The sequence below is a fragment of the Mus caroli genome, chromosome 14, assembly GCF_900094665.2.
Source record: "Mus caroli chromosome 14, CAROLI_EIJ_v1.1, whole genome shotgun sequence".
NCBI lineage: Eukaryota > Metazoa > Chordata > Mammalia > Rodentia > Muridae > Mus > Mus caroli.
In genome coordinates, this window is record NC_034583.1 from 66,161,863 (window position 1) to 66,181,268 (window position 19,406).

General features: G+C 41.8%; 2 protein-coding genes across 5 annotated transcripts in view; both read left to right on the forward strand.

The window, feature by feature from the left end:
* Cpb2 (carboxypeptidase B2) overlaps positions 1–17,361 on the forward strand; it is a 40,671-nt gene extending 23,310 nt beyond the window's left edge. The window contains exons 5-11 of the mRNA XM_021181993.2: positions 833–934; positions 3,517–3,621; positions 5,902–6,012; positions 6,561–6,654; positions 8,981–9,183; positions 12,119–12,206; positions 17,040–17,361. Coding sequence (XP_021037652.1) covers positions 833–934; positions 3,517–3,621; positions 5,902–6,012; positions 6,561–6,654; positions 8,981–9,183; positions 12,119–12,206; positions 17,040–17,224 — 888 coding nt within the window. The 3' untranslated portion in view covers positions 17,225–17,361. The remainder of the gene's footprint in view (positions 1–832; positions 935–3,516; positions 3,622–5,901; positions 6,013–6,560; positions 6,655–8,980; positions 9,184–12,118; positions 12,207–17,039) is intronic.
* Positions 17,362–18,154: 793 nt separating this feature from the next.
* Zc3h13 (zinc finger CCCH-type containing 13) overlaps positions 18,155–19,406 on the forward strand; it is a 60,663-nt gene continuing 59,411 nt past the window's right edge. For all 4 annotated transcript variants that reach the window (XM_021181997.2, XM_021181998.2, XM_021181995.2 and 1 more), the window contains exon 1: positions 18,155–18,471. The gene's annotated coding sequence lies outside the window, so the exon portion shown is untranslated. The remainder of the gene's footprint in view (positions 18,472–19,406) is intronic.

Consider the following 19,406-nt stretch of genomic DNA (forward strand, 5'->3'; position numbering starts at 1 on the left):
TTGCTGGGAATTGAACTCAGGACTTCTGGAAGAGCAGTCAGTGCTCTTAACCTTTGAGCCATTTCTCCAGCTCAGGATGTCACTTTAAAGAAGCAATGTGTACCGTTCCAGTGGTATAATGGTGGAGTCGGTAGGTACACCCAGGCCAAACAGTGGAGCTGGACATAGGGACAGTAGCCAAAAAAGAGTGCTGAATTTTTGCTGCTCATGCTTAAAAATGTGGAGAGCAATGCCGAACTTAGGGTTTAGACGTAGATTCTCTAGTCATTGAATACATCCAGGTGGACAAGGCACCTAAGATGTGCCGACAGACCTACAGAGCTCATGGCCGGATTAACCCATACGTGAACTCCCCCTGCCACATTGAGATGATCCTCACTGAGAAGGAACAGATCGTTCCAAAGCCAGAAGAGGAGCTTGCACAGAAGAAAAAGATACCCCAGAAGAAATTGAAGAAACAAAAACTCAGCCTGGGAATAAATTCGGCATAAAATAAATGCAGATAAAGTAAAAAACAAACAAAAAACCCACCACAGACAAAAGATAAAAAGAAGCCAATGATCTCCACGGCCACATTTTAAAGATTAACTCTTTGCTCTCTGCTTCTTAGAGCTGTCTCGATATTTTTCCTAATGCTTAGAATTCACCAAAATTCTGCTTTTATTCGTTTTCAGCAGAGGAAATATAGAACCCCGAGTGTTTTCGCTTGTTCGGTTCATCTAGATGCTGATAATAGAGAGGTGTCCTGTACCCGAGGAAGCTGCCTATCCCCGTGGTCAGGGACGTCCTTTGAACTTGTCCCATGACTAACTTGTGGCTTCTGTTCACACAGATCTATTCCTGGATAGAAGTTATAACTGAACAGCATCCTGACATGCTCCAGAAAATCTACATCGGATCATCATACGAGAAGTACCCGCTTTATGTTTTAAAGGTATGTGAGGAGAGGCATTTGCAGGGTGGGGGTCGAAGATTAACTCTCCAATGGTGTTTGTTATGACCTCTGCTTTTTTTGTTGTTTTTCTTCAGGAAGTATTTTTTTTTATTTGAAGTGCATCTTACATTTAATATCCAGATACTTAGGAGTAAATTATCTTTAACATTTTTTTCTTGAGTAACGAGTTTATAAGACTGAAACTCAGCTCTAGAGTCCAACTCACCCGAGTCCATGGTACATTAGACAACTAGACAAGCCACTTTTTGTGGGCTTCAGCTGCTATATCCATAAAACAAAGGGATAGTCTGGGCTACTCTACAAGCTCTTGTGTTGTTTGTATCACCACCTCCTTGGATTGGCCAGGAGAGATTGTGTGTTGAGTTGTTCTTGAACAAGCAGGACTCTAGCTTTTGAAACCAAAGTAGGAGCTGTGTCACCAAACCAGGTAAGGGCAGAGACTGGGGACATACTGCAGCCGCAGCTCCAGCTCCCCTCCCCCCATGGGGTTATTTACTCTCAGTTGCAAAATCTTGTGGGAGAGAATTGAATTTTTAAAAATTAGTTACAAAAAATAATTTCAGGATATGGAACTACAAAGAGTAATAGAAATGGATGAATATGTAGAGTAACAAAGACGAGAAGAAAAGAGAATTAAATATTGCCATCTATGCCATTCTAGGAGGGCTTCTTTTCCAACCCTGTAGTTAACAATATCCAAATAAAGGAGAGAGGATCATTGCCTTGGATGGATGGCATCTTTGAATAAATCATGCTTGAGTGGAGTGTGAATCCTGGAGAAGCTGTAGGCGTCATGACCATGATCACATGTCCTTTTACACTTGCCAATTCCGTAGTTCTGTTTTCTCCCATGCTCTCTCCCTTAAAAATTAAAGAGAAGCTCTGGAGAAATGTAATTCGTAGGAAAATACGTTTGCTGTAGCGGTATAGGATTGGTATATCATAACTGCAAATAGGTAAGCCCTTCAGTCACTCAACGGTAAGACGTTGACTTGGGATCTCAGGTTCAATCTGCCCTGGACAAGAGCTTTCAGTGCAGACTCAAGGCAGAGATGAGGAGCACTGGGTTCCTCTGGCGACTGAGTTAGTTAATCAGATTAGTGTCATGGGAATTGTCACGAGGTGCCCACCCGTGACGCTTTCTGTACATCTCAGAACTGGATGTCTGGAAGCTGAATGGCTACACGAGAAAAATCATGCATCCTGGTGGTTGTATCAAGGTTTACTCTCACTTACCTGAGGGTGTGCAAGCAGTGTGAGGCTCTGCAGACCCACAATGTTGTTAGTGTTGGAAGCAGTGGGCAGTTTATCCCTAAAGCTGAAGTACATAGATATGAATGAATGAATGAATGAATGAATTATCAAGTAAGACAGCTAACCTGGACAAGTAAGGACTTTCCTGACACTGACCAGATGGAGTCATCCATATCTATTTGATTAGATAATCAAAGCATTAAATTAGATAACGATCATCATTGGTCATTTTTCTTTCCCTCTTATTTAGATATTGCTAACTGCAGGTTGGGAAAGGAAACCTTCCGAGAATGGTGTAGATGATAATATTTGCTCCGTTTTCTTCTTCTTTCAGTGACTTGGCATATTTGTTTGGATTTATAATTCTCCATTTTCTCCATATAAGTTAGGGGACCTGTAGAGCTGGCTCAGTGGTAAAGACCCAGATTCGACTCCTAGAGCACACATAGTAGCTCACTAACCATTTGTAAACTCTAGTCTCAAGGAATTCAACCTTCTCTTTTGGCCTCTGAGGCACACACATGATGTGAGCATGCATGCAGGAAAAAACATTCCTAAAAATAAAAGAAAAATAAAGAAAATGGTTTTAGGTAAAAAAAAAATTGTGATTGATTTTGGAAATGTTTTTGAGAGTTCTTTTTCGTTGATAATTTCATGCGCTTCACAAGAGCCTCTCCTCCATTCACACTGGTATTTTTAGCTGGCTTGACCTTGAGAGTCCATCTAAAGACATTAAAGGTTGTCACTGTGTACAAACTGGTTATTCTTGCTGCACAGAATCGACACTTTTACCATCTCTCCATCCTGTGTGTCAGGTCAGAGCCTCTGCCCCTAACCTAATGGTATCAGATATCTGAATCAGCTGGTTATGTGTTCATCCTTTGGGGACTGAAGTGAAGAGATAGTATGTGCATTAAAAGTGTACTCCCTGGGGAAATCTGAGGGAGTTTGTGTTTCTGAAGTCTCTCTCTTTCCTGCAGACAACAGACCACCAGCAAGCACTGTTTACCTCTGAGGAGTAAAGACATACTTAAAGCAACTGTTCTCTGCTTCTCTTTCTGTCTGTGGTGTCTATGATGAGCAGGAGCAGGAGGACTTTAACAGTCTGGCTTCAATATCACTCCCAGCTCACATGTGTCAGATCTAGGCAGCTGCCCCTTCCATCTCACTGGCTTTGAAATTTACTTGGGAGAATGTTCAAAAGAACAGTGTATATGCGGTAAGACCACTGAAGGGCAAAGTAAAAGAAAAGAAAGCATGAGGATACATCCTTTGTGTTGCATTTTTATTTCTGTGTGCACACACAGGTCTCAGGAAAGGAACAAAGAATCAAAAATGCCATCTGGATCGACTGTGGAATCCATGCCAGAGAATGGATTTCACCTGCTTTCTGTTTGTGGTTCATAGGCTACGTAAGTACTTCCCATAGGCTAGTGTTTTTTCCACTGGGATCCAAGATCACTGGAGTCAGAATCCCTGGATTATAGTTAAGCTGCATTTCCGTATATCATACACTGGCCTTCTTGGTTCATGTCTTACAAGTGACGCTTGGAAAACTGTAGTGTCCACACCGAATGATAACTATGAAACAACACACTATTAAGTGATAAGCTTCCTAAGTAGAAAAGATATTTGAAGCAATTATCTGTTTGGTCCTAATCATCATCACCATCACCATCATCGTCATTATGGTTTGAACTGTCTGGACATCCTTTGCCACATCCCATCCTTGGGATCAGAACATGAAGCAAACACTTACAGAGCAGATAATGCTTCCCCATGTGTCATAGTAATTAATAATAATACCTCTGTCCCTGAAGAAGCAGTTGTCATTAAGAAAAAAATGTATATAAGATAAAGAATAGTCTATAAAATGACACATAGGAGGTCTATAAGCCTCCATAATGAATAAAAGCAGTAAAATTACACTTCAAATCCTACCAATGAGTACATGTGTCATCCATTTTGATCAACTTAAGAAAGAAAACACCATTGCTGAAAATGGGCGTGGCCACTGCTGATGGACATGCATTCTTTACTCATTGATGCTTTTTAAAAATTCAACCTGGCTACAACAGGAGATGTCTACACGATTTACCTCTGACAGCAACTTTTCCCCATATAGATAAAAGCACAGAAGTGTGCATGTGGGCAGTAATGCTATTGCACAGCACAATTGTATAGACATATTTAATTTGAAACTTCCACAAGTGAGTATTGTATTGACATCATATCCCAACTCCTTCTATGTCTCCTTCTCTACTTCTCAACATCACAACCTTCTATTCTTTAGCTATTCACACGCACACACACACACACACACACATACAAGCACACACGCATGTGCACAAACACATTTATAAATACAACCTGCTGACTTTATTTAGTGTTTCCCCTATGTATACATGTCTAGGAATGACCACTTGGGATTGGGTAACCTATCAAGGCCTGGAGAAAGCTACCTTTTCCTCTCTCTGAAGCCATTAAATGCTGGGAGCTCTTCATGTTGACATGTTTGAATTATGTGTACGTGTGTGTGAGTGCATGCACAAGTGTGCAGGTACCCATGGAGGCCAGAAGTGCCAGATCCTTCTGGGGCTGGAGTTACAGTGGCTGTGAGCCATATGATGTCAGCGCTGGGCACCAGACACTGGTCTATGATTTGAAGTGCTAAGCCATCTCTCCAGCCCTAAAGTAGGTTTTAACAGTTCACAATGAGAAAAGCCTATTTCTTACTGATATCTTTTGATTCGTGTTTAAGACAGCCAACAATTCTAAGCTAATGTACAAACTAAAATGTACCAAAGCTGCTACAGTATGAAAATTTTAAAACAAAGCTTTCTAGATGACATGATTTCACCTGCTGGAGAACATTCTTTGGGTTCTCCTGCCTGAGTTTTTTACCATTTTGGAGTGAACTCTGTGGATGTCCTTGGACTGCTGACAGATGTACCCTCTAAGCTGGGTGTGAGTCACCGTGGGGAGAGTGAGGGCAGGATGATGGGTACAAGCATCTCGGAGCAAGTGCCTACTAAGACTGCCATGTGCATTACAGCCATGTTACAAAATGTGAGGGAAAGCCCTGGAAACAAATTTCATGACAGTTCTAAGGACTAAGTAGAAAACCATCTAACTAAGTCTTGGTCTATGACAGTGGCTCTCAACCTTCCTAATGCTGCAACCTTTTAATTTTATGACCCCCAATCATAAGATTATTTTCATTGCTACTTTATAGTTGTAATTTTGCTGCTGTTGTGGATCTTCATGTACATATCTGATATGCAGGTGGTCTTAGGCAATCCCTATGAAAGGATCACTTGACTTCAAAGGGGCCAAAGTCTACAGGCTGAGAACTGCTGGTCTAATACAAGATCAGGAAGAGTTACTGCGGATTATTGAAAAGATGCTGAGCTGTATCTGGGTTTTTGTTTTTAAAATCTTTGTTGTAAGCTTTATGGCTTTAAAGGGTATCCTTTCTGTCCGCGTCTGTGCTGTGAACAAGGCATTTTTCTCCGTGGTGTCCGACTACAGTAAATTCAGTCACTTTAAGGGACTGTCACTCTTCTTGCAAGTTAATTTTTCACATTGAAATCTGCCAAACAACTTAGGAAGAGAGGAAAATTCATTTAAAACTGAGGCCAAGTTTAGAAGGCCCTAAGCTGAGACATTAAACACCCCTGGTTTAACTGCAGGTAACACAATATCATGGGAAAGAAAATCTGTATACCAGACTTCTGAGGCACGTGGATTTCTACATCATGCCTGTGATGAACGTAGATGGCTATGACTACACTTGGAAAAAGGTGGGTGTGGTCAAGAGAGCAAAGAATGCCCCTTGGGAAATGCAGAGATGTGGGTACTCATCATGGAATTCATGTTTCTTCTTTGAGCATAACTAACAAAATGCAACCATCACTTCCACCCACCAAAGACAAAAAAAAAAAAACAAACAAACAAACAAAAAAAAACCCACCAATCCTGCCTCTCATTTATGCAGCATTTATAAGCCCTCTCAAAAGTTCCCAGAATTCCCAATGCCACACAGTCGCAGAAACTATCTGCAGCTGGCAAAACTGCATCTCTGCTAGAGCACGAGGCAAATCATAGTCAGCTGCTTTGGACGGTTTGAAGCAGCCCCACATCCCCACACCCGGGGCTAAAACAAAAGCACATTCTTAACCAAAATCCCAGAATTCTCAAAAATGTCACAACACGATAGCATTCCTTTGTTAGGCTCAGGCTAACAGTTTGAATGAGTATGACAGGGATCTGGCTGGAGATGAGGACTGTGACAGAGACAGGATGCTCCAGCAGGATGCTAGATAGCCTTGCCCCCGTCTGGCTCTTTTAGGATCGAATGTGGAGGAAGAACCGATCTGTTCACAAGAACAACCGCTGCGTGGGCACAGACCTGAACAGGAACTTCGCTTCCAAACACTGGTGTGGTAAGTATTTTTTTTTCCTGTGTCTCTTCATGCAAGTGGTGAGAGAAGTCCAGGGCTTCAAGGAGATTACAGGGAAGTCCTGGCTGAACTGTTCGGATAACCAATTAACAAACATCCTAAGCAATTGCAGTGCCAAGACTGCTGACTTGAGCCAGCAAATCACTTTAATCTCTCCCTCCTGCTGTTGGCTCATCTGTAAACAAGAAAACTGAACCAGCTGATTTTTATTTATTCTTTGATAAGCTTACATAAGTAGACAATGAATCTCGATTATATTTACCTTCAGTTTTCTTTCTCACTCTCCCCAAATTGCCTTAAACATCGCCTTATCTCCTCTTCTTACCCTCCCCCTCCCTTCTATAATTCACTGAGTCCAGTTAGTGCTGCCTGCATGAGGGTGGGGAACCTACCAATGCTAATCCACAAGGAAAAACGACCACCTTCCTCAGCAACCATCAATTGCACATGGTTCCTCTGCTAAGAACTGGGACCTGTTAGGCTCTGGCCGTATCCCTGCTGGAATGTTTCGCTGGCTTGATCTCGTGCAGGTGTATGCAGCTGACCATAGTTGCTGTGAGTTCCTGGGTGTGAAGCCATGCCATGTCCAGAAGACAGTGTTTCCAAGCTCTCCTCACTGTCCTTTGGCTCTTCCATTCTTTCTTCTGCCTCTTCCACAATATTCCTTGTCCCCTGCAGGAGTTAATACCGATGATCCACTTAAGGCCGAGGACTCAACAAGGAACAGGGTTTAAAGGTCTCTTCTACTTCCTAAATTATATATATATATATATATGTCAGAACTAAGAAAGTCAGAGATCTTGCTTTAACAAGTCATGTTTATCATCAGGACTCGGGTAGAGAGCATTTCTAATGCTCCTGGTCTTTCATTTCCAACTGTATAGGCAAATGTTTGTTTATGTGGTGTTTGAAGCATTTTTTGTTGTGTTCAAATGTTGCCTTTCTTAACAAGTTCATTTTTCATGAATAATATAAGACATTAAGAAATAATAAAAATATTAAAAATGCTATAAAAACAGGCACAGTGAGAACTTACCATCCTTTGGTTTGAATGAGCTGAGGTCTCAGTGCATATAGACTCGGATCATAGGAACAATCTGCTCTCGGGGAGGCAGACGCAAATTTACCCTTTCTTCCCACTATGAGTTTATAGTTGATAATGCTATGGTTAAGGAACAGCTATGGGCCAGGAATGATGATATATATCTGTAATTACAGCACTCTGGGGCTGAGGCGGGCAGATGAGAAGGTTCAAGGTCAGACCAGGTTATATAGCATGCTTCAAACAAGCCTCTTAAACTAGACAATGAGTACTAATCATCTGTCATATCGAAAATATGTACACAGTGCTTAGGCAAAATGTGGCTCTCTGAGGTTCCACTCTTGTGAATTAGGGTCAAAGGAGAAAGGCTGAGAGGCAGGTGTATTAGTCAGGGTTCTCTAGAGGAACAGAACTGGTAGAATGAAAAAAAAAAACATATACATACACACATACACATATTTGTATACTATGTATATTTTGCATACATTGTATACATCGACATATGCTACATATAAACCATATACATCACATAAACATATCTACATCATCTGTATCTACTACATCTATAGCATATAAATCATATACATACATATGCACATACATATATACAATATACATATATATATATATATACATATGTATATATACACTTCACTGCAAATAAATCAAGGAAAATCCTTCATAGGTGTACCCAGTCCCTTGGTTAATTCCAGATATTGTCTATTCTAAGAATAGCCATCACATCAGGCTACCAGGCTAAAGGGATACATATTATGACCTCTCAAACTACTGTAAGACAGATCCAGAGACTTATTTCTACAGTCTCACTTGCTGTTGAGGGCTCTTTTTTGTTTTGAATAAACTATGCTGATTTTTACATTGCTAAGACCATAAACAAAATCATTTATAGTGCCTAAGGAAATTCAGAGTTTATCTGTCCTCATTTAACCAAAAGTTTGGCAACAAGTCACATCTTAGGCCTTCCTGGTTGTGTTTTCAGGATCCAAGAGAGCTGCCCCCAGGCTGTAAGGAAGACCCTCCTAGGATGCCTTTAGCAAGTTTGCTCTAAATACTTGGCTTCAAAAGAAACACAGACAACATTTACTGGACATAAAGAAATATGTCCCTTATAGGAATATAGAAATATATGTTATGTCTCCCCTTATCCATCTTTCTGGATTTGTTGCACAATAGCTATAAGGGAATTCACAAAGCACAGAGGAACACATATCTTATAATAATGCCATATTAACAATTCTACTACAGAGAAAGGTGCGTCAAGTTCCTCCTGCTCTGAAACCTACTGTGGACTTTATCCTGAGTCTGAGCCAGAGGTGAAGGCAGTGGCTGACTTCTTGAGAAGAAATATCAACCACATTAAAGCTTACATCAGTATGCACTCATACTCCCAACAAATACTGTTTCCCTATTCCTATAACAGAAGCAAAAGCAAGGACCATGAGGAACTGGTAAGTGCTTATTATTATTTTCTTAGAAGAATTTTATAAATTATTCTATCCAAGAATTAAAAAAAAAAAAGATAGGACAAGTTATTCCTTTAGGGAACAATAAGTAGGTGTTTTTCTCTACACTCTAACTCTGCCAGGAATTGGCTTGGGTCGGAGGGCACTAAGAGGATTCTAACCACAGTGAATGGCTTCCCTATATTAGATGAACTATGCAGAAGCCAGGAGGGGCTGTTGGCTGATGTGATCTGAGCATCTCACTGGGGGCTGAGAATGGTAGGGTTACACAGTGGTCACTGACTTTCTAGGACAGCTTGCCTCTGGCGAACTCATGTGGGTGCCAGCAGTGGGAATTATTTATTCAGTGCCTCTTTTTAGCTCCAAGTGCTAGCAAAGAACCATCAGCCAGTGTCTGCACTAAGACAAGCCTGTTTGGATTGTAGTGGACAATACAGGACATTCAGAGAAGCCCCACATAGCCTGCTATCAACTTACTGCATTTTGGTCTGGTCCCAGAGGATCTGTTTGGATTGACAGGTATAAAGGATGCAGGACTCTCAATGGGTTACACCAGTGGTCCTCAACCCTCCTGATGCTGTGACCCTTTGATACAGTTCTAAATGGTGTGGGGACCCCAACCATAACATTATTTCGTTGCTATTTCATAAGTGTCAATTCTGTTGCTTTTATGAACTGTAATGCAGATACCTGATATGCAGGATATCTGATATGCGACCCCCCACAAAGGGGTCACCACCCACAGGTTGAGATCTGCTGGGTTATACTCAGACTTAGTTAAACCCTTGTCCCAGGTGCTTTGGAGAGAGTGGAAGTGCCCTGGCATTGGCAAGGGCTGATCCCTGTTTAGTGGATTTTATTTACTGCTCGATCTTTGTTCCCTGGTGATATCTCTCTCTCTCTCTCTCTCTCTCTCTCTCTCTCTCTCTGTTTTTTTTTTTCGAGACAGGGTTTCTTGTGTAGCCCTGGCTGTCCTGGAACTCACTCTGTAGACCAGGCTGGCTTCCAACTCAGAAATCCACCAGCCTCTGCCTTCCAAGTGCTGGGATTAAAGACAAGCACCACCACTGCCCGGCATTCCCTGGCTCTCTTAACAGAGTAAAGCATCACCACATTAGGTAGGCTGGCAATTATTCATGACAAATACATATTTTCTGAAAATAGCTCATTTAAAATAAAAAAGATATTGATGTTTATGCTTTTTAATTCTTAAAGGAAATGTTTTAAAGAAACGTTCATCATTTTATTATTTATTTTATTTACTAGCTTATTTATTAATACTGTGCATAGAGAAATAAAAGGATATTTACCATGATTTAGATATAGAATTGATCTGGTTTTACCTTATTTGGCGGTTGCTGTCAGGACAACTACTCATCATGGGTAAAAGTCTCTATCCCGTCTACATTCTAAGAAGCCTTAGCTAACCCCGCAGTTAAGGATAACTCCATAGGATTAGTGAGGTGATCGACAGTGAGCACCACAGACAGCTGTAGTCATAGGTAATGCAGCAGAAGTCACTGATGTCTGGAAAGCCAGGGAAGTAAGGGATAAGGTGGACTGTTCACCAAGGGGTAAGGAGACAAGAATAATAAAGGTTTATTGATGTCAAGGGGCGTTCGCTGTTGCAACCAGGCACGGAGAGTCTTCTATGCATAAGGGCAGACCTCCTCTGCAGAGATGTTTCCCACAGGAACATACTCAGGGGATTTGATGGGGGCCACAGGGAAGTAGATGAGGTCAGCTTGGGAAGGTGTTTGAATGCCAATTCATATTGATGTATACAGATAATGAAGTTCTGTTGAATTGTTTTTCATTTTATTCTATGTGTATGGTTGTTTTGCCTGCATATGTGTCTGTGTACTACATGCATGCAGCGCTCGGGGAGGCCAGAAAAGAGCATTTGGATCCTCTAGGGCTGGAGTTACAGACAGTTGTGAGCCGCCATGTGGGTCCTGAGAATTGAACCTAGGTCCTTCTGGAAGAGCAACCAGTGCTCTGAACTGCTAATCCAGCGCTCCAGCCTCTCTTACCCACCAAACTTCTTTTTTTAACATTTATTCAACTCATGTGCATAAGTACTCATGGAGATCAAAGGACAACTTCCAGGCATTGGTTCTTTCCTTCCACTGTGTGGATCCCAGGGATTAAACTCAGGCCATCGAGCTGTGTAGCAAACACCTTTACTTACCCATAGAACCACTCTCCCCTGGCTCCTAAAACCAAAATCGTTTTTGCACAAAAACAGATCCCCACTGTCATAACACAGTAGCCACAGATAACCCTCTGCATCTTCAAGCAACCGATAGTGAGTACCAGAAAGCTAGCTCCAACGTTAGAGAAGATATGTTGTTAAGTGGGAACTTCGGGAAACATTTCTAAGAGTTGGGATCAGCTGTAGTGGAATCAGCTCCATATCAGGAGTGTAGCCCTGTGTTCGATATGTCTTTGATAGCTATTGGACAAATACACAAGAACAAACAGTAGCATTTGTAAGAAGCAAACTGTGCATCCAGTGAGAGCATGTGTGCTCTTTACAGAAGTGAAGTTTAGAGTACAGTGATAACTTTGTCTAGGAATGGAATAGTGCCCAGTGTTATAAAGATCTAGCTCGTTTTACATAACAAATTAATTCCTGAAATGCCACGTGAAGTTTTAAAATGCAAATTAGTGAAAACATTCAAAGTATTGGCAGAGTTCAGTTTTTAAAGCCATTCAGTTGTGATTGCCATAAACTGAAAAACTGTACTTTTTTTTAAAAAAGTTAATATCTTTTAAATTTACTTTTTGGATAAATCTAGGCTTTTTACATATAGACTTGCGTTCAATTAATGTGCTTATTTTATGTTTGCTTAGAAAGTTCAAACTGTCCTGTTTTGAAGCTGAAAACTGACCAACATCTTCATCCTATTTCTTCTAGTCTCTAGTGGCCAGCGAAGCAGTTCGTGCAATTGAAAGTATTAGTAAAAACACCAGGTACACACATGGCAGTGGCTCAGAAAGTTTATGTAAGTATTTCTGCAACAGTAACTTTTATTCTCTGGATGTAATTGTCATCTTGGAGTCTACTGCCTCCATCTGCTGACCTAGGCCTAGCCCTGGAGGCTTCTGGCCTCTGTACAATCTAATCCAGGCCTAGCATGTTTCCAGCTTCTGAGACTGACTGCTGAATAAGCTCCCCCTTTCTAGTTATTTCTGAGCTCTGGGTGGTTGGTTCACCTCAGTCACTCTGGCTCAAACTCCTCTCCCAGATGACTTATTCAGTCTGGGTTTTCTCTCAGCCCCTGAATTACTCTGCTTGACCTCGAACTAACTCTTCCAATCTTTTCTATCTTCTGGATCCTTCTCATTCTCTTGCTTGTTGTGTCTTTACCTGTGTCCAGCCTGTTCGCTCTTCAATCTGTCTCTGTAAAATCTCTCCCAGTAACACTGCCTCCTTCTCCCTCTCTCTGCTCCACTCTCCCTCCCAACTCTACTTACTGCTCTCACGAGCTCCACTGTATCCTGTACTGTACTCCTTTCTGAGCTGTCTGTCTCTCCCTGAAGTAGCTTATCTTTCCTCTCTTTTCTTGTAAAAGTTGGGCTTATCCTATTCTGTCAAATCTTTCTCTGATTCATCAATTTGTCCCTCAGTTAGACATCACTTTCAAACATTGGTGCTTCCTTCTACAAACTAGCATTACCGTCATTGTTTGGGATTAAAGGTATGCACAACCAAGTCTGGACCTATGCTTTTCTTTACCTGGAATTTGATCTGTACCAGGCTGGTCTTGAACTCAGATCTCCTGAGATTAGAGTCAAGTCTGCATTCCAGTCAGATCACGCACATCTTTGGATGTGACCCCTTGCCAGCAGCTATGTTCTGAATGAACATGCCTTTCCGCACTCCTCCTCCTTTTTCCCTCTTACTCCTTCTTTCCCTCTCCTCCTATTCCACCCTGGCATTCTCTTTGCCGTGCTGGGGGCTGACACCCGTGGCCTTCAGCAATGTTTCTTCAGGGCAATGTTTCTTTTTGGGAGCTTAGAGCATGGGGCACAGCAGTGGCATATGTTTGGTCTCTTGTGGAGTTTTAGTCTTCCACACCACAGGGTCATATGTGAAGTCACCATAATGACTAGAAACAGAAGAATAACTTAATCAGTGACAGGGCAGAACAAAGCCATGGTGACTGAGAAATGCACTACTGGGCTGGGCATGAGTTAGAATCCCCAGGATCCCTGTTTAAAACCAGCAAACAAACAAACAAACGAAGACAGATGTGGCCACATGCACCTGTAACCCCAACACTATTCAGGGGCAGGAGGGCAGAGAAAGGGGGCAGGAAGTTTGCTGGATGTTCTAGCTGCCAGCTTAGCTCCAGTGTCCTAAATAACCCAGTCTCAAGTGAATAAGGCGAAGAGTGATAGAGCAAGCATCCAGTGTCCTCCTTTGGCCTCCATATGCAGGTGTGTATGAACAATCAGATATAACACACACACACACACACACACACACACACATTTGTAGCAACAAAAGAAGAAGCCATGGTAGTATTTAAGAGATGAAGCTTATCTCTATAGAGTGGGGGTTCTATACTTGGCAAGCATACTAATTAGGAGGAAACAGCAATACAAGGCTAAAAGTGCATATAAGTTGCTCACAGCTATCGTGTGATATATAAAGCTAGAAGATGCCATTCGCCTCGCATGCTTTTTAGCGACAGCCTGTTTCCTGATGCATAGTAAGAGCTTGGTTGTGGCGAACTCACCAACTGTTTTCAATCTATATTTACTGAGAGATACTTACTGAGAAACTCCTGTGCAGGCTGGCAGCTCTTGATTCTGTTCTTCTGAAGTCCTTACAATTCCTGGGGAGATGAGAATAGATGTCACTCCAGATAGAGAAGCTGTTATCAGACCAAAGGAGGGATAACACCTCTGTCCAGTTTGATCAACCAGAGAGTTTGGGAGTTACTTACAGGAATCTGGGAGAAGAAGGAGAAATGACTTAAAGACAGGCACATCACCAAAGCCCACCCCGGCATGGGCGATGGCTCAGGGAAGCTGGAACTGTTTCATCTAGGAGGAAATTGCTTTATAAAACTGAGATAAGAACAGAAACCAAGCATGGAAACAAATATCAGCAAACTACAGGTCATTGGCCAAGCCCAGGTCACCACATATCTTCATAGCCTTTGAAACAAGAGTGATTTTCCTAATTTAAAAAAAAATGTTGAAAAAAAACTATGAAAATAATTAAAACTTGACACATCAAGATTATATGAAAATTCATATTTGTTTCTGTGAATAGTTTTATTGGGACACAGCCGTGCTCATTAATTTGCATATTATCTATGGCAGCTTTCTTGACAGCCCAGATAATTGCAACAGGGACCAGCTGGCTCACAAACATAAACTATTTCTTATCCTAGCTTTTTTTTGGAAAAAAAAAATAAAGCCTTGCCAATTTCTAATGCAAACAAATGTTTAAATGAAATGCAATTTCACTCACCGATCTAAAGAAAAAAAGGGTTGGGAATGACTGTAGCCGAGAGAAGCTACGAGGCTAAAGTGGTCTGGCAAGGTGCCCCTCCATAAGTGGAATTCCTTGGAGAAGAACTATTAAGTAGCTGCCAGATGATAGTGAAAGATGTTGAATAAAGGCATGAAAAAGATTTTGAGGCACCATAGGGAAAGCCCAGGGTCTCATGATTGACCCATGGCTATAACAACAGTTGATTTGTTTCAATATCCCTGTAAATTATCAAATGCTTTATTAGCAGCAAGTCCAATCCTTCTTCCTTTGTCTTCAGTCCTTCCTGGAGCTGTCTATCAGATTGGGCCACATACCTTTGGTGTTGCTGGCCCATGGCTGCCTTGTTAATATAGGCAATTTCCACACACTAATTCACTTAGGGTGTGTGTGTGTGTACTCACAGGATTAGAGCTGGAACTATAAATGTTAGGTGTTTGTTGATCATAATTATTAGAAATATTTATGGATGACTGAATACATCCACTATTGATAGATATTTTAAAAATATTAGAAATTCTGTATAAACCATCTATAATCCCAGCACTCAAGAAGCAGGAGAATTAAGAATTCAGGGACATCCTGGGTTATATGGAGAGTATGAGGCCAGCCCAGGCTATACTTGAGTTATTAAATGCATGTATGTGTATATTAGACACACAACACATATGTGGCAACTACAAAAAAAAATCCTAAAACATACTTAAAGTCAAATAACAGGAGATGTCTACATGTTTTGGGTACTAGGAAAACACTATTAAATTTTTTCCTAAAATTGTTTTGTGTAGTTGATGCAGTCCTGTGACACTTAACTAATTTTGAAGGAAGCCTACATGCTTTGTGATGGGGAAACAATAGTGACCATTCCATAAATTGATTTGTATATTTGGTGTACTCTTATGAATCCTGACATGATTTTGAAGTTTATTTGGAAGCATGCATATGGTAGAGGAATTTGTAAAATGCTAAAAGTAAGGCTAATAAGAGACATTTGACCCCACTGAGCTCTCAAGCATATTATAAACATAGGGTAATTAGGATGGTGTGGAACTGAGCCTAGAAGAGGCGGGTCACTGGACGGGAATAACAGGCACAGGAAGATATTCAAATATATAAGGAGACCTAGTATGTTATAGGGGAGGCATTTCAAACAATATTTAATTATCAGCCCTGGAAAAACTCACAGGCCACTAAGAATAAAAATTGAATTGAGTTACTAATACATCTTTCACTAAAATAAATGCCAAACTGATCAAATATTAAAGCACAAATAACCCCGCCATAAGCTAAGAATTTGAGTGAGAAAAACCTCACACTTTACATAGATTTTATGACAGTAATGCAGTTCTTAAAAACAGCATATGAAATTAACCATGTAGAAAAGTGATCAAGAGGCCAGGCAGGGCGGTTGGTGGCACATGCCTTTAATCCCAGCACTTGGGAGGCAGAGGCAGGCAGATTTCTGAGGTTGAGGCCAGCCTGGTGTAGAGTGAGTTCCAGGACAGCCAGGACCAGACAGAGAAACTCTGTCTCAATCCCCACCCCCCCAAAAAAAAAGCAATCAAGAAAATTGATAGAAAAAATATAAAATGAATATAAAAATGTATGCAATTCATTGATAAAGAAATCTAAATCAAAGACAATTGCTTCTTCTTTTCTTTCTTTCCTCCTCCTCCTCCTCCTCCTCCTCCTCCTCCTTCTTCTTCTTCTTCTACCCAGAAAACTGACAGGATGCAAGATTCTTGCCCATGGTGCAGAAGCTGCCAGTTGGGTATGCTGACACTCTGCTGGGAGGAAATAGGTTTCATTCTTTTGATTAGTACTTGGTGACAAGTGTGGTAACTGTAAAAGGTACACCACTTTAGTCAAGTAATTCTAACTCTAGAAAAGATTCTGAAGTATGAAACATTGATTTATGGACAATGGTGCTCATTCTAAAGAAACTAAGTTATTTATCAACAAAATTATTTGAATCAATTATAGTTTACAATGCAATCCCTTAAAATGACTAAAAATAATATCTATTCAAACACAACAATGATACATTTGGTAATGTTACAATAATTACTTCCAGAAATGTTACAAATTGAGACAGAATGTACATGCACTGTAAAATGTACTAAAATGTTATTGGCAGTTATCACTCCTTAATCAGATTATTGTTGAGTTCTGGGCAACATGTGTTTTCTTTCTTAACGTGGTTTCTTTTAGATGACTACAACTTTCAGATAAGAAATTTAGGTAACACCCAGAAGAAAGCTATTTTCATTTCTACAGTGAAATAAAGTGTTTGTTGATATGAAATAAATATATTTTGTGTCTCTTTTAGATCTAGCTCCTGGAGGTTCTGACGATTGGATCTATGATTTGGGCATCAAATATTCGTTTACAATTGAGCTCCGAGATACAGGCAGATATGGATTCTTGCTGCCTGAGAGATACATCAAACCCACTTGTGCAGAAGCTTTGGCCGCCATCTCTAAAATAGCTTGGCATGTCATCAGGAACACTTAATGCCCTTACCTCTTCTCTCATTATTTTTATTTTATTGATTTCAGCAACACTTAACTGTTGCACTAGCTTCTAAGTTGAATCAGTTTCCTTGGTTTTGTTGAAGAATAAAAAGCACACTACTTTGAGCTTAAGAGTGACAATGGTCCCCTGTGTATTTTAACCTTTTTATTTTTATTTTTTATTCTAAGAGATTAGCTACTGGTCCCACCCCACCGTCCCTTGATTTATGATGAACAGCTGCAGTTTTAAGATGTACTGTGTGTGTGGTGGGGCGTGAGGGCGTGACTTTAAGCACCAGGTTTATGCTGGACCCCCATCAGAGGCCAGAAGAAAATGGGGAACCGATGTTACTGAAGGTTACAGAAGGTGGTCAGCAGTCACGTGGGGGATGGGAGTCAAACCTGGTCTCTGAAAGAGCTGCAACCGCTTTTAACGGCTGGAGCCATCTCTCCAGCTCCTCGTAAGCAACTTTTGCCCTAAATCTACGGAGATCATTGGATCCAAGCAGTAAAAGCAAAGGCACTCTGTAGCACCTCAAGGGTTTGCACCCTAAAATTTTAATCAGTCTCTGCTCGTGTTCTTGAAAACGCAATCCGTGAACTTCTGCTCCCGCGACAGGCCCAGGCGGGGGACGGGCGGTTGTCAAAATCTGCAGCTTCGAAACGCACCAGGCTGGTGGTTACTGCCGAAACAAAGTAGCGCTCTATGCGATGGAAAACGGTGAAAACCAGAATCTCAGTCAACTGAGAATCTCCGTCCTCCTACGGGGACTCCCTGTGTCCCCAGACCTTAGTAAACAGAAAGCGTCAGGAACACGCTCCACACTGCCCTCGCGTCGGACGCGAGGGGGCGTGGTCCGAGAGGGGCGGGGCTTACTCGATGACGACTAATCTGGGGGCCGGAAGCTGCCGTGCCTGCGGAGGAGTCGGGCAAACTCGCGACTTCCGTCGGCTTTTAGATGCTGCCCGTATAGCGGCCAGGCAGAGTTGCGGTCTTAGCGTTGCTCTGCAGTGGCCTCTGTGCGTCTCTCGTCTCGTGTCCCGAGCTCTCCGGAGCTGGGAGAAGATCCGGGCGGCTCCGCTGCTCCCTGTTCCGGGCGTCCGCCCCGCTTGAGGAGGGCCGGCCCCTGGGAGCCGCGCGTGCACGTCCTCTTGGTCGTCCTCCCGGGGCCGGGCGCGGGGACAGCCGGAGCTGAGGCGTCAGGGACGTCCTGAAGACTGCGCTTACGAAGGGTGCTTGGAGAGGAGGTAAGCGTTCGGGGAGCGGATGGGAAGAGGCGTTGGACCCGGCTCGGGTGGGCGTCCTGCGCTGTGGCCTCCATCCTCGCTCGCCTTGTGCTGTGCTGCTTGCGTTTCCGAACGCTGTTTGAGCATCCCACCCTTGACTCTGCAGAAGCTCTTGGTGTTAGATCTGGCTGTTGCTCCAGTTGTGATTCTGGAGTCTGTGTCAGGAAGCAGGCGGACTCGGATTCCGCGGTGTGGTGGTCGCATTTGTGTGTGGTGAAAGGGTGCAGCAGTTGTGTTTCTTGGATTTAGAGTTGCCTTCTTCACGTATTCCAGATCTATTGAAGAAAGGAGAGTCCTTTTGATTGTTCCTGGTCTTGTTTATTTCCCGGCTGCAGTAAATACTATTGGAAGTGTAGGAGTACTGTTTTATCTTTATACTCCCAGGCAACGGGAAGCTAGAACGAAAGGAGAAGATATATCTGGCAGTGTCACTTGCTAAGCAGGTTGACATTTATGTGGCTGGGAAAGTATTCAGAGTTGAAAATACTTGGATGATATTGGTAGGATCTTGCTTGTGAGAGGCAGTATCTTAAGTTAATTCGTTTTATTAGGAGTCTTCAGATAATTTGAACTCTTTCAGTTATGGGCGTGCACAGTCTCTCCTGGTTTGTGAATTTCTAAAAAATAATTTGAAAAGGTTGGACCTTTACGTTTGGCATTTAAGGGTTTAAAAGTCTGTGATATGTTTGTTTAGTTAGTCCAGATAACTCTGCGGCTCTGCTATATGTTTAGTTTTGCTATGTAGTATTTAACATTACTAGCTTTAGAACCCAGACAACAATATTTCGCAACACAGACGTATACATTTTTAAATAACTTCCAACTTCTTAATTAGTTAGATTATATCAGATGACAGTTTCATCTGGAGACTTAGCAAGTTGATGTAGGCATGTCAC